This window comes from Martes martes (genome assembly GCF_963455335.1).
Source record: "Martes martes genome assembly, chromosome: 4".
Classification (NCBI taxonomy): Eukaryota; Metazoa; Chordata; class Mammalia; order Carnivora; family Mustelidae; genus Martes; species Martes martes.
The window spans coordinates 42,032,002-42,056,569 of NC_137891.1; the positions used below are offsets into that span (position 1 = coordinate 42,032,002).

Genomic DNA, 24,568 nt, shown 5'->3' on the forward strand with positions numbered 1-24,568 from the left:
AAGAAGAAGAAGAAGAAGAAGGGACTGAGCAAAGAAAGGGAGGCCTCAATCCCTTGGCTGCACTCACCTAGAATTTAGCCCCTGCAACATAGGGCTGATGGGGTTGAGAAATGTGGGCAGCCTGCACTCCAGGAAAGATACCACATGGTCCTTGGCTGGTAGCTAGGGCACTGGAAGGAACCTCATATTCTTGGTCCCTCCAAACTGGAGTGGAGCTCCTGTCACACTGAGCTGGGGATAGGGAGAGGCAGGGAGCAGGTCAAAGCTTAAGTGGTATAGACTCTCACTGGTCTTACTGAGATTTATTAGATTTTCTTAAATAAATGATTCTTCATTTGCCATCAGGACAATCTCCAGAGACTTAACAAAAAAAAAAATTTACCAGTTATGGTTGTTTCACTGGGGAGCAGGTCTGAGAAGCTCCCCCACCACCATTCAGGAATTGCATCTCTGGCCCTTGCCTTTGATGTCTTAGCACAGAGGGAGAATACAGTTCAGATTAGGTTGGGAGCCAGAGAAAAGAAACAAGAACTTGGAAGCCAAAAAGAATCAGTTGGTCATGGTTACTTAGCTCCTGGGGATTTTGCGGTGCAGCTCACTACTGAGTTAGACCTCTTCTTGGCTGAAGCAGCACTGGCAGAGCTGTGGGCAGTGATGAATGAGAGCCTAGCACCACAATGAGGGGTGTGATGTTACAGCCAGCTTGCTCTTCTGACCAGAGAACGGAAAGGATGTGAGCAAGAGAGATAACGTGAAAGTAGGGTGGGGCTGCAGCCTGGGCAGGCCAGGAAGCAGAGAAGTAGGAAGTGAACAGGCAAGAGATTAGGGGCAGTCTCAGGCTGGCAGGTTTTGTTTGTAAAATATTCATGTATTTAAAGAATCGGTAAAGTAGGATCACAGTCATATTCTGCAAACTTCCACTAAAGAATGGAAACTGTCTTTGCTGCTAAGTCAAAGGTGGAATAAAGAAAATGAAAAACAGTCCAAATCTAACCATTTAAATTACTATTTTTTTTAGTATGGAAATTAGTCTAGTAAAAAAGAAATCAGACAACTAGATATTAGCTTAGGTTCTTTGCAATAGAAAAAAATTAAGATATTGGTTCTGTATATTTCGGCATGTCCAAAAAAATAGATTACTATGTGATTATCTTTTAAAAGATATTTGTCATTTGAACAAGTTAATACCTATTCTTCTCAAACTGTTCCAAAAAACATAAATGGAAGGAAAACTTCCAAACTCATTCTACAAAGCCAGCATCACCTTGATTCCAAAACCAGACAAAGATTCCACTAAAAAGGAGAATAACAGGCCAATATCCCTGATGAACACAGATGCAAAAATTCTCAATAAAATACTAGCAAATCAAATTCAACAGTACATGATTAAATGAATTATTTGCCATGATCAAGTGTGATTGATCCCTGGGCTACAGGGGTGGTTCAATAATCACAAATTAATCAATGTGATACACAACATTAATAATAGAAAGGATAAGAACCATATGATCCTGTCAATAGATGCAGAGAAACCATTTGACAAACTATAGAATCGTTTCTGGATAAAAATCCTCAACAAAGTAGGAGTAGATGGAACATAACTCAACATGATAAAGGCCATATGTGAAAGACCCACAGCTAATATTATCTTCAATGGGGAAAAACTGAGAGCCTTTACACTACAGTCAGGAACAAGATAGGGATGTCCACTCTCACCATTACTATTTAACATAGTCTTGGAAGTCTTAGTCTCAGCAATCAGACAACAACAAGAAATAAAATGCATCCAGATTAGTAAGGAAGAAATCAAACTTTCACTATTTGCAGATGATTTGATACTCTATATAGAAAAGCCAAAAGACTCCACCAGAAAAATTGCTAAAACTAATACATGAATTCAGCAAAGTAGTAGGATATAAAATCAATATGGAGAATCTGTTGCATTTCTAAACACCAACAATGAAACAGCAGGAAAAGAAATCAAGAAATTGATCCCATTTACAATTGCACCAAAAACAGCAAGATACCTAGGAATAAACCAAACTAAAGAGATAAAAGATCTATAATCTGAAAACTATAGAACACTTAGAAAGAAATTGAAAAAGACACAAAGAAATGAAAATGCATTCCATGTTCATGAATTGGAAGAACAAACATCATTAAAATGTTTATTCTACCCAAAGCAATCTACACATTTAATGCAACCCCTATCAAAATAACACCAGCATTTTGCATGGAGCTAGAACAAACAATCCTAAAATTTGTATGGAACCAAAAAAGAACCCCAAATAGCCAAAGCAATCCTGAAAAAGAGAAACAAAGAGGGAGGCATCATGATTCTGTATTTCAGGCTACATTATAAAGCTGTAGTCATCAAGACAGTATGGTACTGGCACAAAAACAGACACATAGATCAATGGAACAGAATAGAGAACCTAGAAATGGACCCTCAACTCTATTATCAACTGATCTTCAACAAAATAGGAATAAACATCCAATGGAAAAAAGACAGTCTCTTCAACCAATGGTGTTGGGAAAACTGGACAGCAACATGCAAAAGAATGAAACTGGACCATTTTCTTACATCATACACAAAAACAAATTCAAAATGGTGGAAAGACCTCACTGTGAGACAGGAAGCTATCAAAATCCTAGAGGAGAACTCAGTTGCCATAGCAACTTCTTGCTAGCTATGTCTCCAAAGGCGAAAAAGCAAAAATGACTTATTGGAATCTCATCAAGATAAAAAGCTTCTGCACAGCAAAGGGAACAACCAACAAAATTAAAAGGCAGCCTACAGAATGGGAGAAGATATTTGTGAATGACATATCAGATAAAGCGTTAGTATCCAAGCTCTGTAAAGAACTTATCAAACTCAATACCCAAAAAACAAATAATCTAGTTAAGAAATGGGCAGAAGACATGGATAGACATTTTTTCAAAGAAGACATCCAGATGGCTAATAGATACATGAAATAATGCTCAACATCACTCATCATCAGATAAATACAAATCAAAACCACAATGAGCCACCACCTCACAATTGTCATAATGGTTAAAATGAACACAAGAAACAATAGGTGTTGGCAAGGATGTAGAAAAAGGGGAACCCTCTTATCCTGTTGGTGGGAATGCAAACTGGTACAGCCTCTTTGGAGAACAGTGTGGAGGTTCCTCAAAAAGTTAAAAATAGAACTATCCTAGGACCTAGCAATTGCACTACTAGGTATTTACCCAAAGGATACAAAAATACAGATTAGAAGGGGTACATGCACCCCAATGTTTATAGCAGCATTATCAACAATAGTCAAACTATGGAGAGAGCCCAATGTTCACCAACTGATGAATGGATAAAGAAGATGTGGTATACATATACAATAGAAAATTACTCAGCCATCAAAAAGAATGAAATCTAGCCCTTTGCAATTACATGGATAGAGTTAGGTTGTATTATGCTAAGTGAAATAAGTCATTCAGAGAAAGATGAATACCCTATGATCTCACTCACAGGTGGAATTTAAGAAAGAAAACAGGTGAACATATGGAAAGGTGGTGGGGGGAGAGGGAGAAAGGGAAATAAACCATAAAAGACTCTTAATGATAGAGAACAAGCTGAGGGTTGATGGAGGGAGGTGGGTGGGGGGATGGGTGATGGGTATAAAGGAGGACACTTGTTGTGATGAGCACTGGGTGTTGTATGTAAGCGAGGAATCACTGAATTCTACTCCAGAAACCAATATTGCACTATATGTTCACTAAGAAAAATAAAAAAAATAAAGTTACATGAAATAGAAAACCTTCAAAAAATTAATTAAAATGGGATGCCTGGGTGGCTCAGTTGGTTAAGCCGCTGCCTTCGGCTTGGGTCATGATCCTTGGGTTCTGGGATCGAGTTCCGCATCGGACTCCTTGCTCGGCAGGGAGCCTGCTTCCTCCTCTCTCTCTGCCTGCCTCTCTGCCAGCTTGTGTGTACTCTCTCTGACAAATAAATAAAATCTTTTAAAAAAATTAATTAAAATATATTTGTCATATATTAATTTTATTTTACATATATATTTAAGGTACACAAAGTGATGATTTGGTATATGCATACATTGCAAAATGATCACAATCAAGCTAATTAACACATCCCTCACATCAGCACATTTCAAGTATACAATACAGTATTATTAACTATAGTTACCATCCTATATGTCAGATTCTCAGAATTTATTCATTCTGCATAACTGAAACTTTGTACCCTTTGACCAACATCTCCTTATCTTCTCCAAGCCTTAGACCCTGGCAACCACCATTTTCACTCTTTGCTCTTACAAGTTTGAATTTTTTAGATTCCATATATGAGATCATGTAATATTTGTCTTTCTGTGTCTGGCTTATTTCACTTAGAATAATGTCCTCCAGGTTCTCCTGGGTTGTTGCAAATGGCAGAGTTTCCTTTCTTTTTCCAGGCTGAATAACATTCCTCTGTGTGTGTGTGTTGTCTGCAATTCTGTAGATTGTCTCTTCACTCTGATGATTGTTCCTTTTGCTCTGCAGAATCTTTTCCGTTTGATGCAATCCCATTTGTCTGTTTTTGCTTTTGTTGCTGGTACTTTGGGGGACATATATGCAAAAAATCATAGCTCAGACCAATGTCAAGAAAAGCCTTTCCCCTTGTTTTCTTCTAGCAGTTTCACAGTTCCAGTTCATATGCTTAAGTTTTAACTCCATTTTTAGTTGGGTTTTGTATATGTTGTGAGACAAGGGTCCAATTTCGTTTTCCACATGTAGATATCCAATTTTCCCATCCTCTTTAATTGAAGAGACTCTATTTTCTATATTGTGTGTTCTTTGCAACCTCACTGAAGATGAGTTGACTGTATAAGCTTGGATTTATTTCTGTCCTCTCTATCATGTTTCATTAGTTTATATGTATGTTTTTAGGCTTGTACAGTATTATTCAGATTACTAGTTTTGTAATATATATTGAAATCAGGAAGTGTGATGCCTCCAGTTCTGTTCTTCTTGCTCAAGATTGCTTTGGCTTTGGGAGTCTTTCGTGGTTCCATTAGAATTTTAGGATTTTTGGGATGCCTGGGTGGCTCAGTGGGTTAAGCCTCTGCCCTAGGCTCAGGTCATGATCTCAGGGTCCTGGGATCGAGCCCCGCATCGGGCTCTCTGCTTGGCGGGGAGCCTGCTTCCCCCTCTCTCTGCCTGCCTCTCTGCCTACTTGGGATCTCTCTCTCTGTCAAATAAATAAATAAAATCTTTTAAAAAAAAAGAGTTTTAGGATTTTTTTTTCTATTTCTAAAGAAAACATCATTGGAATTTTGATAGGGGTTACATTAATCTGTGGATTGCTTTGAGTAGTATGGACACTTTAGCAATATTAATCCTTCCAATTCATGAACATGGGATATCTAAGAAGATACATCATATATTATTAAGTGGACAAACAGACTACAAATCAATATGTATAATCTAAATTTTATTTGGAATATATATATGCATATCAAAAGATCTGGAAGGATAATAGCAGAAACAGCTCCCAGAGCACTTATATACATTACTGTACATAATTCTTACAAAAAGCCTATGAAGAAAGTATCATTGTTATCTCCATTTTATAGATAAGGAATCTGAGGCACCAAGAGGTAAAATAATTTCTATGAGGTGGTCAGTTGGGGACACATAACTAGAGAAACCTGTTTCTAAGCCAGTGTTAGTTCCACTATATTATATTGTTTCTTTCCTTTTCCAAAAAAATTTTTTTAAGATTTTTATTTATTTATTTGATAGAGAGAGACAGTGAGAGAGGGAACACAAGCAAGGGAAGGGGTAGAGGGAGAAGCAGGCTTCCCACTGAGCAGGGAGCATGACTTGGGGCTCGATCCCAGGACCCTGGGATCATGACCTGAGCCGAAGGCAGATGCTTAACAACTGAGCCACCTAGGCCCCCCTCATGTTTCTTGATGTACACTGAGTTGTTAATAATGTTATCACTGATTAGCAATATAATGGTTGAACTTGATTATCTATTAATTATGTCTGCTTATGTGTATTTTCTAATTTTCCACAATGAGCACATCTTATTGTCTATATGATAGAAATAAAGCCTTAAATTTATTTTTAAATCAAGCTTAGAAAATCAAACATAATTGGGATATTATACAACTCAATTTTTTCACTCATTGTATCTCAGAAATCTTTTCATAAAACTGCATACAAATATATCTCCTCTTTTCATTTTTGGGTTTTTTTTTTAGTCCAAGTGACTTTTAAACATATGACTTCTTTGGTCATTGCACACCTTGTTTACCAGATAATATTCAAGTTAGAGGGGTGCCTGGGTGGCTCAGTCATTAAGCGTCTGCCTTTGGCTCAGGTCATAATTCCAGGGTCCTGGGATTAAGCCCCATGCCATGCTCCCTGCTCATCAGGAAGCCTGCTTCTCCCTCTCCCACTCCCCCTGTTTGTATTCCCTCTCTTGCTGTCTCTCTGTCAAATAAATAAATAAAATCTTTAAAAAAAAATATTCAAGTTAGGGACATCCCTTTTCCAGGGAACAGTTGAATGAGCAACGTCTGTGTGACTAAATGTACGATTCTCAAGAGTATAACAAATTACTTCAAATCTTAGTGTCTAAAACAATGAACAGTTATTTCTTACAGTTTCTGAGAGTTAGGAATTTGAGATCAGCCATTATACTAGCTCAGGGTCTCTCATGAGCTTGTAGTCGTGTTGTTGGCCAGGGTTATAGCCTTTCGAGACTTGCATGGGGCTGCAGGATCTGCCAATGTTTAGAGCTGCAATGTCCACAATAGCCAAACTATGGAAAGAGCCCAGTTGTCCATTGACAGATGAATGGATAAAGAAGATGTGGCACATATATATAATGGAATACTACTCAGCCATCAAAAAATGACATCTTGTCATTTTGCAACAACATGGATGCAACTAGAGGGTGTTATGCTAAATGAAATAAGTCAATCAGAGAAAGACAATCATCATATGATCTCACTGATATGTGGAATTTAAGAAACAAAACACAGGATCATAGGGGAAGAGAGAAAAAAACAAAATAAGATGAAATCAGAGGGAGACAAACGGTAAGAGAGTCTTGATCATAGGAAACAAACTGAGGGCTGCTAGAGGGGAGGCGGGTAGAGGATAGGGTAACTGGGTGATGTAATGAGTACTGGGTATTATATACGACTGATGAATCACTGACCTCTACTTCTGAAACCAATAATACATTATATGTTAATTGAATTTAAATAAAAATAAATATATTTTTTAAAAAGAGAATAAAAAGGTCTGCTCCCAAGTTCATGCATATGACTTTTGGCAAGAGGCTTCAGTACATTTCCACATGGGCCCTCTAAAAGGCTGCTCTTATCATGGATCCTCACAGAGTAATTAAAAAGAGAGTGACAAAGACCAAGACAGAAGCGGTGGTTCTTTTATAACCCAATTTTAGGAGGGACTTCCCATCACATCTGCTGTGTTCTATTGGTCACACCAACAAAACCTGGGAGCAGGTGATAGAGGGTGTAACTACAAGGAGGCAGAGATCACAGGGAGCCATCTTAGAGGCTGGTTACTGAATATCCCAAGGATTTTAAACAATGAAGATGTCCAAGAAACACTTGCTAGATTGGACTGAACAAACTGGTGATGGGCAATGCCATCCACATATAATGGTCGAAGACTTTGAAGAGTGGCTATTTAGGTCACCCAAGCTCAGTTGTCAAGTTGTCCCAAACCTGAATAGAGTTCAGTGATCCTGCATTATGTTACCCAAGGGATTGAAAGGGATAAAAATATGATTATTTGAACTAAACATACTAAGTTTACATAGCAGGTTACTAAATGTCACTGTAGACACTGAATGACTAAAGGCCATATGTAAATTATGCAGATGTTCTCTTGCTTAACCACTGATCTTACCTGATTTAGAATTAGTCAAGACATCCGTGGCTAAGCAAGAGAAAGATAAAGGGCCAGTATCCAAAATCTATAAAGAACTCATCAAACTCAACACCCAAAAACCAAATAATCCAATCAAGAAATGGGCAGAAGACACGAACAGACATTTCTCCAAAGAAGACATCCAGGTGGCCAACAGACACATGAAAGAGTGCTCAACATCACTCGGCATCAGGGAAATACAAATCAAAACCACAATGAGATACCACCTCACACCAATCAGAATGGCTTAAATTAACAAGTCAAGAAATGACAGATGCTGGTGAGGATGCAGAGAGAGGGGAACCCTCCTACACTCTTGGTGGGAATGCAAGCTGGTGCAGCCACTCTGGAAAACAGTATGGAGGTTCCTCAAAAAGTTGAAAATAGAGCTACCCTATGACCCAGCAATTGCACTACTGGGTATTTATCCTAAGGATACAAATGTAGTGATCCCAAGGGGCATGTGCACCTGAATGTTTATAGCAGCAATGTCCACAATAGCCAAACTATGGAAAGAGCCTAGATGTCCATCAAGAGATGAATGGATAAAGAAGATGTGACATACACACACACACACACACACACACACACACACACACACACACACACAGAGGAATACTATGCAGCCATCAAAAAACCTAAAATCTTGCCATTTGCAACAATGTGGATGGAACTAGAGGGTATGATGCTAAGCAAAATAAGTCAATCAGAAAAAGACAATTATCATATGATCTCTCTGATATGAAGAATTTGAGAGGCAGGGCAGATGGTTGTGGGGAATAGGGAGGGGAAAAAAATGAAACAAGATGGGACGGGGAGGGAGACAAACCATAAGAGACTCTTAATCTCAGGAAACAAACTGAGGGTTGCTGGGGGGTGGAGGTGGGGAGGGATGGGGTGGCTGGGTTATGGACATTGGGGAGGGTATGTGCTATGGTGAGTGCTGTCAATTGTATAAGACTGATGAATCACAGACCTGTACCCCTGAAGCAAATACATTACATTACATGTTAATAAAAAATTGAAAAAAAAAGAATTAATCAAGTTCCACCTACAAGTGGCTAGAAGTCAGATTTCAGCCTGGCATTGCTCTGGCTGACCTTGTTTCATACTCCTTTCTCTTAATCCTGCTCCCAGCAACTCTTGCATCCCATGATTGTCTCAGCCAGTGTTTACCTTCTCAAGTAGTTCTGTCTTTAACCGTATACTGGCTACAGGGGTGCTGCAGTCACTGTATATTTACTTACAGTTTTTTGTGCAGTTCTTATCTTTCTGCCTCATTTCTGACCATGGTCCTCCCTCACACCGAATGTTCTAGTCATACTAAAGGTCCTCAGAGATCTTCAAACACATAGTATGGCTTCATGTCTCTGTGTCTTAACACATGTCCTTCTCCCAGGAATGTCATTCCAGGTCCTTTTCTGCCTAGCAAACGTCTTCTCACCTTTCAAATCTCTGCTGAAGCATTGTCCCTTCTAATGAAATGTCCTTGCCTCCCCAGGGTCGGCCTTATACTTCTGGCACACCAGGACAGAATTAATTACTCTCTTCTCTGGATTACTGTTGGAACTTTTACTTGTTTCCATTCCTGAACCATCCTTACTTAAGGGTAATTATTTTTTTATGCATGCACCTTTCCAAGCAGAAGGTGAGCTCCTGGGAGGTAGACTACTTTTTACCCTCAATGCCTATCTTTAGCGCCTAGACTGTAATAGATTTTAATAAATATTTCAACAAATAAACTGAGGAACTGAGAAACCACATGCCTAGATACTGCAATGCCCTGCTAAGTGAGACACACCTCTAGTTCTAACCTAGAAAACTACGGTTCTGTTTATGCCCGCCTGGCACACTCCATCCACCTATGGATGGCTCCATTCTTTATATGCTAGACCAACTGCTGGGCTACAACAATCTTTGCTTTTTCTGAGGATTTTCGTTTGCCTCTGCTTCTCAAAGGGTCACTTGCTTATGGCCACTTGCTAGTCCTCAGGTCTTCTCAGTCCTGAAGAGATCATTCTGGTTCCGTGGAGAGGCCCAGCAGCATGATGGCTTAGAGAAGAGGTTAAGGGGCCAAACAGACTAGCAAACACAAGATTTAGATGAGAAATGTATGTGGTGTACTTTCCACAGGACCTGGCACATGGTAAGTGCTAAAGAAACTAGTGTGGTGACTATTAGTATGGCTCAGGCTGCAAGGTCAGTGCGCTTTCTGGTTGTACCTGACGCCATCTTAGTCTCTCTAGGCGAGAGCCACAGGGATCTGACAGGATCACAGGCATGCTCTAGCAATGTCCTCTCTCTGGTTGCTCGTCTCATGGCTCTATTTCTCCTGACACCAGGACTCAAAGATCCAGATTGTTTTCATCAGGCTAAATTAGGCTGTTTAACCTATGCCCAGATTTGGAACAAGAGAAAATATCGCTAATCAAAGTCCTTCTGAGCAAACTGTCCATCTAGGCACCACAGAGCCCTTTGCATATGGTCAGTTTCAAAGACTTTTCTTTTTCCATCTTGTCTAATGAGCTGAGACAAAATGGCCATGCTAATGGAGACTGTTTTGCATTTCAACTGCTGCTGTCCCGGCAGAAAATACACGATTTCATAAAGGTTCAGCCTACAATTTAGCTTGCTGCTGCTTTCCTCTCCTTTGCTTTCATCCCAGTCAGTCACTGGTCCAAGATGTCAGAGGATCTGATGCTCCCTGCCCCCATTACCGCCTCTAATCACTACAGAGATTGCTAACACCATTCTCTTCCTTCTAGCTGCCCCCCCCCAACCGCCCCCCCCAGGTCTCTTGTCAGATTTCCCATTCAACTAGAGCTTTTCTGCCAGAAGGCAGGCCTCCTAGAAAACACTGCCGGCCAATCACAGTTCCTGTCCTTCAAGGAGACAAACTGAGTAATTATTGCAGGAGAGATAAAATCTTCGGCTGATTCTTCCCCGCTGTTTGTTTTTGCTCAGTGCCCGAGGTTTGAGGTTTCTAAAAGGCCAAATGTGATCACAAAAATCCTTGCACTGAAGTGAAATTCAGTTGTACAGTTTGGTCGAGTGTGTGCAGCAGGCCAGTGAATTAAGTATGGCTTAGAAAACCAGAGAAGTGTGAGCCTTTAGGGAAAGGTCTTAGATGAGAAACTCTCTCCCCTCCACCCCATGGGGTGGTAGGGTGAACCAAGAGGAAATACTCTGTCCTTCTAGGGCTAGGTGCCCAATACCTTCAAACAGCAGCTACAGTTCTTGGGCCCCCAGAAGAACACTTCTCCCGTTCTATGCCTATCGCATATGGAGTAACAGGGATCCAGGGTTGGATGGGGAACATTTAACCAAGTTTTACTAGGGGATCTAAATTAGCTTTTTGGGTCCAAATGACTCATTTGACAATTCAGTCTTTGATATCTCTCCCCTTGGATACAGGAAGCCATGTCCCCAGGGGGGCTAAACTTGTACAGGGGCTAATTTGCAATTTGGCACTTTAATTCTTTTAAATATGAGTTCTTTGCAACAGGAAACTAGATCAAGTTTTAGAAATCACTGAATCTTAACTATCAAATGAAACTATTAGCTACAGGATTACATTATATCTCTTCATCTGGTTTAAGAACTTCTGATGAATGAAGGACAGAACTTCAACTTAAAGTTCACTCAGGTTGCTGTTATTTTGGTTATCACTAATGCAAAATAAAGTAAAGGCTGAACATCCACTTTATATTTATACGGTGTTGGCTCAAAAAGAGAAAAAAAAAACCTGGGCCTTCCCCTTAAAAAACTGAAAATCCTGGTGGATGAAGAAGATAATTGGTCAAATTATCAAATTAATAATTGTTCAAATTAATAATTGTTCAAACATTACTAGAAAAATTTAAAACGAGGTGTGCACACATTTTCTGAACTCAAATATTGCTAAATAATCAAGCCCAAATTGTATGGGTCCTTAAAATATGTGCACTGGATAACCATTATTAATGGCACACGAAATACACGAATTTTATCATTCTTAATACATTCAGTTAAAAGACTTGTAACTTAAGAGCTCTTTAGACAACAGTGCTGCATACTGTTAGGACTCAATCTGAGGTATACATTTTGCCATAAGATCTGGGCAGAGGGGACTTAGTAGGATTAAGCTTGGCTTTCAAAGTCTGAAAAGAACAAAGGAAAAGATCTTCCTACTATAACAAGTCAATTCAGATGCCATTAAGATGTCTTCCTTTACCCAGCTTGTCCAGGACTTGGCTTCTGAAGTTACTATTTTTCAAAAAGGTATGTGAACTACTGATCAAGGATAATAAAGTTAGCTCCACACTCTCACTGTACCCAAGGGCAAAGCTAAAAACAACCCATAGTCAGGCATGCACTTTGACTGATAAACCAAGACGATCAAAAACCAAGGCATAATTTGCCTTTTTCTTACAGAACTGTCATTAGCTCAATCACTTAATGAACTTAATTAACTCAACGAAATTCTCAGTGGGAGAGGTACAGAGAGGTCAACAGCAAATGACCACTCCTTAATCCTTTCAAACTTTCAGCATGAAAGACTGCCAACCCTTTTTTTTTTTTTTAAAGATTATTTATTTATATATTTATTTGACAGATCACAAGTAGTCAGAGAGGCAGGCGGAGAGAGAGGAGGAAGCAGGCTCCCTGCTGAGCAGAGAACCTGATGTGGGGCTCGATCCCAGGACCCTGGGATCATGACCTGAGCCGAAGGCAGAGGCTTTAACCCACTGAGCCACCGAGGCACCCCTGCCAACCGTTTTTTAAAGGGCAGTTTTTTAAAAAGTCCTCCTGCCTTTGAGGAATAGAACATAAAACTCCCCTGTAATTGTATTTCCCAAGTTAAAGCCACACTTCAACAAGAGTACTTCTGACAATTGCTAATCTAAAAGTTGGCTTTAGAAGAGGACAGGGAGGGGCTGCTAATGCCCATCGACAATGGATAAATTGTGATGCATTCACGATAGAATGTTACTTGGTAAAAAGAAGAGACTATGAATATGCTCAACAACATAAATGAATCTCAAAAAACTTAACAAAAGAGTACGTATTTTATGATTTCATTTATATGAATTTCTAGAATAAGCAACACTAACCTGTGGTAGTGTAACTCAGAACAATAATTACGTGTGGAAGAACTGGAAAGGGGCATGAGGGAATTTTCCATAACGGAAAAGTTGTGTACCTTTATTGGGGTTGTGGTCACCAAATCCCAAACTATGTATTTAAAATCTGTGCATTTTATTGAATATAAATTATATGTGGTTTTTTTAAAGTACTAATTATCTACTGGATTCCAAGTATAACTACTGTTGTAGACAGCATCTAATAAATCTATTATTAAAAACCAACACAGGGGGCCCCTGGGTGGCTCAGTGTTTAAGCTTCTGCCTTTGGCTGAGGTCACGATCCAGTCTTGGGACAGAGACCCATATCAGGGAAGCCTGCTTCTCCCTCTCCAGCTCCCCTGTGCTTGTGTTCCCTCTCTCGCTATCTCTTTCTGTCATGCATAAATAAATAAAATCTTAAAAAAAAACAAAAAACAAAAACACAGGCCATTCAGAGAGCAGATATGAAGCTTTAATTCACTGTGGGCATTTCTGTGACCAAGAATACAAACTTTTCACATGTCTTCGTACAGATACATCTTTTATAAGACACAGGTTTTTTCCAAGTACTGTGAAACATACCACCATTCCATTTAGTTAAGGGCGTATTATAAATACCATGAGCCACTGATTAAATATAAATACAGAGGTTGATACACATTAGAAAGTTTCCATAATAAAAAAAAGTTTAAGAAAGGCTAAATACTGTGAAAGTTTACATGTGTTCTCCACTTTAAGCCTAAATATCACATCACAGTGACAACCAATTACAGTAAAATCACAACTGCTTTTAGATAGTACATTCAAATTTCTAGCATCCAATTATTTTTATTTCCACAATGTCAACTCCACACTGCATTTTTGTTTCTAGAGAGAAGACCAGCTTTTGGACTGCAGACCAAGTTTCTTGTGCAATAAAACAATTACTATTTTGATAGTGACCACTGGAAGCTGAATTTATATATATTGTACTAAAAAGAAACGAGACTATGAAGTATATAATAATATGGAATTCTTCAGTGGCGGTGTTCGAGAGAAATTAAAATAGTAGCCTGAAAATGGGTTTTAATTGCTATAGCAGTCTACATATACTTCAATTAAAAGATGACATCTGTCAAAGTATTTTGAAATAAATATATAGTACAGCATTCCCCCTTCCAAAATGCTGCCTAGAAGAAAAGTTCCAAGCTGATTAAGGGAAAAAGTTGGGGTGGGGGGACAACTCAGAAAACAAACATTATATGCTGCTCTGAGCAACAATCTGCCTGAGTCTGTTTTTCAGCTGAAACAAGTTTTACCGTCAGTTCTACGTTGCTTTAGTGTCCACAGTCCAGAGGAAGTCCTTGAACAGCTAGTTCATATTCTACAGAAATTGGAAGGACTCCTAAAACCCCTCAACTAATTATACAAGGGAAAGCTGATCACATGTTGTCTTAAAATCTATGTGAATATCAAACATAGTCATAGTCATTCTTCTAACAGTGATGCTAGAATAAGTGATGAAAATATATGCACAGCTGTACACAGATCACCATTAAACACAGGACAAATGCCATTTGATGCATATCAAATAAGCTCCCAAAAAGCCAATCTGAATATATTTATTTTCATTTACTTTGATACAGCATTAGAAGGGACTGCATATAATTACAGAGACTGCTGCAAACAACACTTGATGCCACTAAGGGATCTATTAAGCATCAGGCATGCACAACAGTTACCTTTTAAAACTTCTTGTGTATATATCTTAAGATCTCTATTTATAAGCTCTAATATGTTTAAAGCATTTAGTCATTTTTAAACCAAATATTTTAATGGACCTATGTCTATGTGGGGAAAAACAAAAACTCCCTCCCCGGCCTCAATACCCAAAAGTAATATTAAACCTTACTCCCCAATTTGATATTTAAACTTATTTTATATATGTCAGCCTTGAAATTCCAAAAGTGGGAAACATTCTTATCACTACTGAATGGGGAGTATGATTTCCTGGCAGCAGTCTACCCACCACATACAGCATGCCAAGCCTTTCAGGATTCCAAGATAAGCAGGATTGTGCTGTGGCTACAAATGACAAGGATTGAACAGTCTCTTCTTTTTTTATTCTGGATCTTTTTATTTCAAACTAAATGAAATAAAATCATTTCATTACTACAAACTGAAAAAATTCTTTTTTTAACATCAATTTAAGAGTGGACGAAACCAAAAACATTGTCGTCTCTGAGTGCGTGGCAAAGCAGAAAATATCTTGATTACATTACATAACCAGGGGTGGGGAAGGGAGTAGAGTTTGTTTTTCCATTTAAGAAGCATTCCAGTCAAACAATCACAAAATACTGATGAATTCAGATTGCTTGGTTCTCAGTCATTTATGGCTTAAAGTACTGGATTTGAAAACCGCTTCAGGCTAAAATAAATTTTTACGAATAATGCATAGATCTATTATCTAGGAAATCATGCAGTAAATAAACATTCTCATGTGCATTAGAATCTTAGTGATGAAAAGGGTCTGCAGGTGTGAATAGTAATATTTCTTCCCTTTTACCAGAGAATACGCCCAGCAAGATCCTGGCTTTGGGCCTATTCAAGATCCTACTTGCCAGGTCATCTTGATTTTCTGAGATTGATAAAAGAAGCCAATGTCACAAGATGTTTTGCCAACGAGGAACTGACTTGCCGCGAGGGCAGGTGCTGTGAGGTCCGAGCTAGGCAGAAGGAGGCTCTTGTGATCCTGCCACCCTGCTGCAAAGTCAATTTGGAGTACTTGACCAGTTAGGGTATCAAATGAGTGAATGCTTAGAATGACCCACTAGAGATGTTTATTATCCTAGTATCTTTTTCAAATCTATCTGCCCTTGAAATCTGTTTCATTTGAGAACTGCCAGGGTAAGAGCCACTCACTAGTCCTGGTTTTGATATGCCCCTACAACATGCGAATTGAACTGAACCACAATGATTGTAATGTCGTCTCTGTACATCCGAGCAAGCTCCTCAGGAAGACTAAGCATTTTGGAGAGGCGCTCGTGATCAACAGTCCCAAACTCGTTGTTGCCTACCGCGTGACGAATGAGATGGGTTGCTGCATTCTGGTCCTCAAATACCGAGGACATCTTGGCTCTCCTCTCTGTTAAAAGGCCGTGCATCTGTCCTAGAGTCACCTTGTAGCCGCCAACAGCTATGGGCTGCTGGTGATGCATGCCAGTCAGGTACTCACCCACAATCCTAACCACATCCTGCCTATGCATCGTCTCCCACAGCCCATCAGTAGCCAACACTAGAAACTTATCCTGTGGCCTTAGTCGGTGGTAAGTTACCTCTGGCTCAGCAGTGAGATAAGGAGGTGTGTAATAATTAGGAGGGATAAACTTGGTATATTCGTTGTCATTCAACTGGTCTGGGCCTGATTCTATCACCCTCTTTTGAAGGTCAATGCTCCATTTGAACTTTACATCTCCAAAAGCCCTAAAGGGCATCAGCAAGCCAAGCAGCCGATCCTGTTTCACCACACTCTTGGCCTCATTCTTTGGGTGTTCCAGTTTCAGCCGTTCTAGTTCTCTTTCATTCTGTGCATTGTGGTCATTGGAGAGAGTGACTGCTGACCAGGAGCCATCCTCTTCCTGCACACCCAGCATGGCTCTGCTGTCACCAGTATTGGCCACATGAAGGTCAACACCATCCACGTGGGCCACACAAGCGGTGGCCCCAGAAAATGCCACTCGAAGCACCAGGTAGTTGAGGAAAGAATTGGGATCACCAACTTGAGCTTCCAAAGAGATGTCATTGTCAAGCCTCTTGAAAGCGTTAATTAAAGCCTCCTTGACATCAATATCAGTAGACTCCCCAGTGTTGAGGTCTATAAGTTCTTGCCAGTAAGTCCTCAAGCTGTTGAAATACAATTTGGATGCCTCCTTACTGAAGTAATCATTAGGGTGCTTGTGCCACTGGAGAATGGGCAGCAGGGCCCGACCGCTCTCTACTGCATTTTCAATCTCTAGCAAAGTCTCATGGGGTAACAAAGACACGGCAATATAATAGAAGAGTCTCTCACTGACCGCCTGGGAACAAGCGCAGCCTGCGTGGCCGTCGAAAACCCCCAAGAGCATCCCTCTGGTCTGCAAGCAGGTGGCTGCGCTTCTCCGGTCCTCGATGGGGGCATTTGCAGGCAGCTGATTGCTGTCAAATCCAAGGACCGAACTGACATTTTTGCCATCAAATTCTGGCACTTTGAAACTGTATTCATTTGCTTTCAGGATGCTGTTGACCTGCGGAGGGGTGAGGTAAAATTTCTGCGGTGTAGAAGCGTATCTCCGTCCTTGGGTGTGCTGCCACCAGCCCTCCTTCGGCCGGCAGAAGGTAGCATATGCCGGGGGTGGCGTGCATCTCAGGCGGCTCTGTGCCAGGTATGGAGACGAGCAGCACAGATGTCTGTGGTGGCAGTAACACGCGGTGCCATAGATTCGGCTCAGTTCACAGTTCCGGATCAGGGGGAAGAACAGCTGAGTCGGTGCTGGCATGGCATCAGAAAACAGCGGCAGGCTGGAGCTTCTGACGGGGATTCCTAGACAGCAATCACACAGACACGCACAAAGGGAGGAGTTACATTTCACATCACTTCACCTAGTCTCGCTTTTATAACGTATATGCAGCAGGTGAGTCTACACACTAAGCCCTGCGCTCGGAAGCACTGTATTTCATACGCCTACCGTGCACTGTGTCTACAGGGTATGTTCTGCTAAGCACAATCCTCAGTCACTCATGGAGCCAGGACTGGAGCGTAGCTTTCCTTTTCTCTTTTCCTCATATTTCTTTGTGCAGTGCAGACTGTACAGAATGTACAGTCGATTTGGCTGGGAAAAGCCGCGGAGCTGAAGATTACATAACATTATGCAGTGGCAGTCTACCTGGCCAATCACCCTCCTCCCTCTCTACCCTTAAGAAAGCCCTGGATCTCCCATACTGCTCAGGGACTCCTCCCATCAATGAAAATCCCACTTCTGGACTTGTGTTCAATTGTTAACATTTGATTACACATGGCTATCACCAAAAAGGTGTTAGAACGCATCCCTGACATATATATATGTATATATATTCATGAATTATTTTGTAAGTTACATATATATATCACTATGTTAGGATAATGTTCATTGTAACATATATAGAAAATTTTACATAATAAATAAAAATAGGAATTCCAGTATTCCCTTCTTGCACCCCAGTAGATGGTCTTGCAAACCAAGCTTCTCTAGACCACTGCAACAATTTGGCGAGCTTACGAACACAGGTCTGCTGCCAACCTGCCAAACGATCCTAGAAATGTCAGTTTACCTCTTTGGGCCTCACTTCCCTAGGTTGTAAGTGAACATAGAGAAGCAGATGCTACTGAAGGTCTCTGGGATTCTATGCTTTTATAAGTGTTAGCTGAAGTGACGCTTTGAAATCAAATGCTGGTTTCATTTTTGTTTGTTTGTTTAATTTACTGTACCCTTTGTGATTAAAGAAAAGTTTAAATATACAAGTAGCTCTAAGACTTTGTTAGTAATGTAAATGCTCTCAGTTCTGGAATTTAATTTACTTGCTAGCATTTTGTCCTGCTAATCAGCTGTAAGAGAAAGCTATAGAAATACTATTTTTAACCATTACGGATCCCAAGTAGAATTCAATCCCTAGAAAAATATTTTCTCTTACATTTTAAAAAAAAGTATCCATTTGCCTTCAGTAAGCAATAAAGAACAGTGAAATAATAGTCTAAGATTTGTATAAAAAAAGTACAAATATTAATCAAGAATAAAAATTATACTGTATGACACTGAAAATATTGCCAAATATTTACCTAGAAAATTTTATGAATGTGTATCATTAATCTAGATAATTCACACACACACACACACACAAAACACCTCTCTTTCTTCTCACTAACATATATTTCCCCTGAATTCTTGAAGCATTGCTTCAAAAAATTCATTTGGCCTATAGCAAAATAGACTTTAGAAATACTTTATTTCTTTTTAAGAAGGCTCCATGCTTAGCGTGGAGCCCAACCCGGGGCTTGAACTCAGGACCCTGAGACCAAGACCTGAGCTGAGATCAAGAGTCGGACACCTAACCGAATGAACTACCCAGGTGCCCCAGAAATACTTCAATAAGGAAACACATGCAGTAAACAAAAAAGAATACAGAAAACCACTTGAATCTTAGTATCAGCAATTCTTTCTTAAGTTTGAACTCATTATAGGAAGAAGAAAGTACAAATAGCTCAGAGATTGTTAGCTATAAGTTACATTACTTCCAGATACCCTCCTTTAACAAGTAATTGGAGAAGTGAAAGTGGGATGTGGGAGAGCGGAGAAAATCAAACACTGAATAGTAATCAATTCTTGTTTGCTTCTGTAACAAGCACTGCATAAGCTGGGCATACAAAAGAACCCCTTCTGCAAGTGATAGAAACTACCATTATTTTAAATGTACTAATTAAGAAGGGATTTACTTAAAAAAACTGAAGATAAGCATAGGCAACAGAAAGTAATGATTAGAATTTTGGAAATAACATCAACAACAAAAGAAGCATTCTGAAATGCAGTAATGAGAAATAGAAATTCCAGAAGAACAGGATCCTATCAAGACTAACCATTTAAATAACTGCACTTCAAACTGAAAGTCATCCAAAGGTTAAGGGTACATGACTGAGCCAGGAGATGTGCTCAGATGTTCAGCCACATGACACTGGCTTGCAGACATAAACCATATCTCTTGTTAGATTTGCATGCAGAAAGCACATTAACTCATTTCATGCTTTGTATAAAGATTTTCTATTATTAAAAATATAAACAGATGCCCATCTTAAGAGAAATTTTCTCTATAACTTTAGATAAGTTTGCATTTGTGCTATTTTAAAATTTAAGACTTTTACAGAAAGAAGAAATTTTTTTTTCTGCATGGAATGTAGACTGAATCAAAGTACTACTGTGTGTGTATGTGCACATGTGTGTATGTGTTTGCAAGGGGGGTTTGGTAGATGCGTAACAGCGTCTGGTTATGTGATGTCTAATCAAGGAATAACAAGTCCAAGAAACCTGCACTTTCCTTTAATACTTTGTTTTGACAATTTTTTTTGCTTTTGTAGTTGATTGCAAAATGAATGAAAGATTGTGGCAAAAGAACTGATTCATGAAGCAGATGCTCTGAATACTACATAAATTCAAGCAGCAAGTACTTAAATACTCAGATAATACATTTTTCTTTCAAGGCAAAATTTCTCAAGATTAAAAAAAAAAGCAGAGTGGAATTTATCAACTGTATCTTTCAGTTATTCAGGAGCCTAGCATATGGACTGAGACTGTATCCCAATTCCCCAACTCCCAAAATGCCTTCAAAAGACAAATTCTTAGAGAATATGGAATTCATGAAAACCCTGCTCTGTGATTAATAAATATTCTATCACCACCAGTACAAATGACATATTCTCTCCATCAGATCAGATATCCTTAAAAGTCAGAGTACTTCCAAATGCTTTTTTAAACCATAAGTGGGCCTTCAAAAACTGAGTATCTTTCCGAATATCCTGTGATTCAAAAACAACAAAACCCCACAAAGATCAAAACTTTTGCCGACAACCTCACTAAATTAATTAGGTAGAAAACTCTTGATTAGACAATTAAGAACAGCAACAAGGTACAGTGTCGGTAAACTGGAGCGTATCATAGTTTCAAGTGATTTCTGACCACAATTTCACTGAAAAGTTCCCATCCCATGGTCCAGACTCTGCCACCTTATATGCAGCATCTTAGTCCTGGGCAAATTTGGCCCATGTTACCAATGACTAATAAGAAAAGATGCATTGCAATCCGAAACAGGCGAGAGACCTATCCATTCTTCCTGATATGCTGGGCAGAGCCTGTGCCAAGAAATGATTCCACTTCATTCAATAAACTCACGGACCATATTAATTAGAAAATGCTGTTGATACTGCACCAACTCCGGGGCTCTTTAGCTTTTAAAGCTTTTGGTGTAAATGAAAAAAAAAAAATGAGCTCTACTAGTCATTAAATGTGTCAGAACCTCAGTTTATGTAATCCAATTTCATTATACATCCTGTATAAAGACTTTTCAGTTTCTCAGCATTTTCTGGAAATGCCTAGCCATTTCATAGCTCCCATTATCTGTACAAGAATGAAGAAAGCGATTTCCCTCAGAAGACCCTAAGCCCCAAGCCAGCACTTGTTTGATTAGTTTCCTTTGTCCCCACCTGAAAATTGCACTCACTAAGGTAATCAAAGCTATCCGGGTCCAGGACCCCTTTGTCCCCTTTTTCTATCTACCTCACCCCTCAATTCCACGGCGACCCACCTAAAACCATCCACGCACAAAATCAGTCACCATCCTTCCTGGGTACCCAACGCAGGTAGTTAAGTGAATACCTACCAATTCGTCTGGGCCCGGGACACACACACATTCTCCTGTCATCACAACACGGAGCCGACAACATCCACAACCCGCGCGGACAGCAGCAGCGACAGCAGCACCGGCCCATTGAAAGCAAGGCAGAGATGCTCATTAGAGGAGGCGGCGGCGGGGGAGGCGGGCACAGAGGAGGGGCGAGCTCTAGCTCCAGCCCCGCGAATGGGGCTGGGGGGGGGGGGAATGGAGCAGGGAGAAAGGGGAGGAGAGAAGGAAACCAACCAAACAAACCCACCCGGCGAGAGAGTCAGGGACGCTGCCCGAGGCAGCTGGAACCCAGAAGCAAGCAGAGATGCGCCCCGGGACCGGCCCCTCCATCCAGCCCGGGCGCGGAGCCCACCGGCCCCCGACATCCTCCACCTGCTGCCCACCCCGCCCGGCCCACGCTACGCCGGCTTCGGTCCAGAAGCCTAAGGCAGGGTCCACCGCGCAGGTGGGGTCACCCCGGACCCCCCGGTGCGTACGGGGGACCCTCAGGCAGAGACGCCACGCCGCCGCACCTCCCCGGAGCCAGCCCGCCGGCAGGACCCCACGGCGCCCCCGGCGCTGACAGCGGCCGCGGCCGGCCCGCCCCCCAACCCAGAGCCCGCACGGCTGCCCCTCGGCGCCGCCACGCCCGCCCGCAGCCCCGAAGCCCCCGCGCGCACCTAGCGCTCCGGGGCTCGTCCTCCCCACCCCCCGCTCCGGCCGCCGCCGGCCCGCCCTTCGCACGCCCGCGGCCGCCACTCCCCACGCGCGCCGGGCAACCCCCTCACAACTTTGGGCGGGTAGCAGGGGATTCCGGACCCGGCGGCTCGGGGCTGGGATCAGGGAATACGAACCGGGCACGCAGGGGAGGAGCCGCTTCTTCCCGACGAGGAGGCGGCCGCAGCAGCGGCAGCACCAGCCCGCACTCCTTCCAGGCCGCCCGGCTTAACTCCCCGGAGTGCGGCCCCAGGCCCCCAGCTGGCCCACTCCCTGCCCCGCCGGGCCGCCACCCTGCCCCGCCCGAACGTCCTGGCCGGAGCACTTCCCGCCTCCGGATTGGCTGCGCAAGGGCGAGTGGGCGGAGAGGAGCAGAGCTGGCCCAGCCCGAGGCGGGGAGGGGGGGCGGAAGAACAGCGCGCTCCGCGCCAGCTTTGTGACGTCATGGGGGTCAGACAATCCCTTCCATTCCGAGCGAGCCGCTCATTGGTTCCACGGGCCACCTCACGTGACCGCGCCTGTAGCAGGGTGGAAGGTGGGGCTTCGTGGCGCTGGGGACCTGCGACCCGCTAGGGGGGGCGGCGTTGAAGCGGCTGGCGACGGGCGGGGTAGGGAAGAAGCTTTGGGGCCCGCCCCAGCATCGCCACAAGCTGGGGTCCCCGTGGACCGTCTGCTCCCAGCTGGAGGAGCTTCCGCGAATCCTTGGCACCCGCCATGTGCCAGGTGGCCAGGCGGCCAGGCGGCTGAACCTCCTTGCGCTTTCCTGGTGGGCCCAGGCTTCGTAGGGATAGGCTGCCGGGACGACTCAACCCAGCAGGGAACGGAATTCCCACCGTTTCGCCCTAGCCTAAAATATAAGGCACGGCAGTCCCAAAGTATCTGTTGCCCCATATATTTGCATTCTTTTGCAGATTTTAGAAACATTAACTCAGATAATGTTTTCTGGACACCGCTCGGGGTCTAGGGAGAGGAAGCCGGTCTAGGAAGTTGTGAGGAGGGAATTCTTTTCCCTGTAGAGTGGGTGTGTGCTCTGAAGGGCTTTGAAATCAGTATTGTCTGTCTCGTTTTCCCTGGTTACAAGGAAAGAGAATGCAGCCTACAGAAGTGGGAAGAGCCCTGGACTTGGGAGTCAGAGGACCAACATCCAAGTCATTTCTGCTCCATGAGACTCTGTTTCTGTGAGGTAAAGTTAGGTTTGCGGTGGCATTGGCGTTCTGTGATTAAGCAGAAGACAGCCTGAGGGCTTCTTCATTTGTCTCTATCAGCACATATCCCCTCTTTATGGGAACTCAGTCATTGATAGTGGCCTCTAAAAGCTTCCTTGGAGATGACAGCAAGTTGATCATTGCGCTTACCTTGCCTAGTGTTAAAGTTTACTTTGATTTCTTAAGCATATCTGCTTACTAGCCAACAAAGTTCATAAAGTGATGTCAGCTGGATATAAACACCGCATGTTAATAGCATTGTGGAGTTCTATTTCTATTAGTTTTGCATTATTTGATTTGTATGTAGTAAAGAAAAAACTTTATATACACAAAACAGTGCCAAGAACAGGTTTTTCATAATTCTGGATGTTTTCAGCTGCCTCCTCTAGTCTCTAAATAAATTAGAGGAGAACTTTTTTGTTTGGCTCCAACCTGCCCACAAAACTCTTGTAGCTGCTTTAAGTAGACTTCATCCGCATTTAGACCACCCATCTGCCTCACTTCCCCCTTTCTTTTTTACTTCTCAAATGAGCTTCTCATAATTTTTTAAGTATTCTTCAATGGTCCTTTTCCCTATTAGTATATGATTTTTTTTATCTGGTTTTTTCTTGGTTCATAGAAACAGTAGAATCTGGTTTAGCGTAGTGAGTAAGAGCAGATCTGGAAGCAGGCTGCCTGGGTTCCAGCCTCAGCTCTGCAGCTTACTATGTGATCTTGGGCAACCTCATTCTGGCTCAGTTCTCTCGTGTGTAAGATAGGAATAAAAATAGTAATAACACAGGGTTGTATTACGTAGGCCAATATAAATATATATTGTGTTAAAGTACACAGCAGGTCGTAAAGTCTATATAAGTATTAGCTATTATTGGTGCAAGTGTCTGGCTCAGTCTGTAGAGCATGTGAATCTTGATCTTGGGGTTGTGAGTTCGAGCTGCACACTGAGTGTAGAGATTACTTAAAAATAAAATTTTAGAAAGTATTAGCTATTAATATTGTTGACATGTGTCCAGATAAGTGTGCGTCTTTTCAATTTAGGACACCTAAAGAGTGAAAGATCTAGATTCTTAAATGTGATATGTTCTTAGTTAGATACTAAGAAGTTATTAATAGACTGGAAAGTCTTAGAACCTTAGGATATCAGTTAATATCCGTGAGGACTGTCACTGC

The 24,568-nt window shown here is 41.6% G+C and overlaps 1 protein-coding gene across 3 annotated transcripts; it reads right to left on the minus strand.

The window, feature by feature from the left end:
* Window positions 1-13,508: 13,508 nt before the first annotated feature.
* On the minus strand, window positions 13,509-22,497 carry PDP1 (pyruvate dehydrogenase phosphatase catalytic subunit 1). Of its 3 annotated transcripts, XM_080800467.1 has the most exons (3): window positions 22,334-22,491; window positions 21,477-21,511; window positions 13,509-17,616 (listed from the first exon to the last, which is right to left on the minus strand). In XM_080800467.1, exons 2-3 carry the CDS (start codon window positions 21,505-21,507, stop codon window positions 15,959-15,961), a joined length of 1,689 nt encoding a protein of 562 aa, XP_080656593.1. In that variant the 5' UTR covers window positions 21,508-21,511; window positions 22,334-22,491; the 3' UTR covers window positions 13,509-15,958. The 3 variants fall into 3 exon arrangements, with proteins under 3 accessions (XP_080656593.1, XP_080656594.1, XP_080656592.1); XM_080800468.1 differs by lacking the exon at window positions 21,477-21,511 and having other exon boundaries at window positions 22,334-22,497; XM_080800466.1 differs by lacking the exon at window positions 22,334-22,491 and having other exon boundaries at window positions 21,477-21,578.
* Between the last annotated feature and the right edge of the window lie 2,071 nt (window positions 22,498-24,568).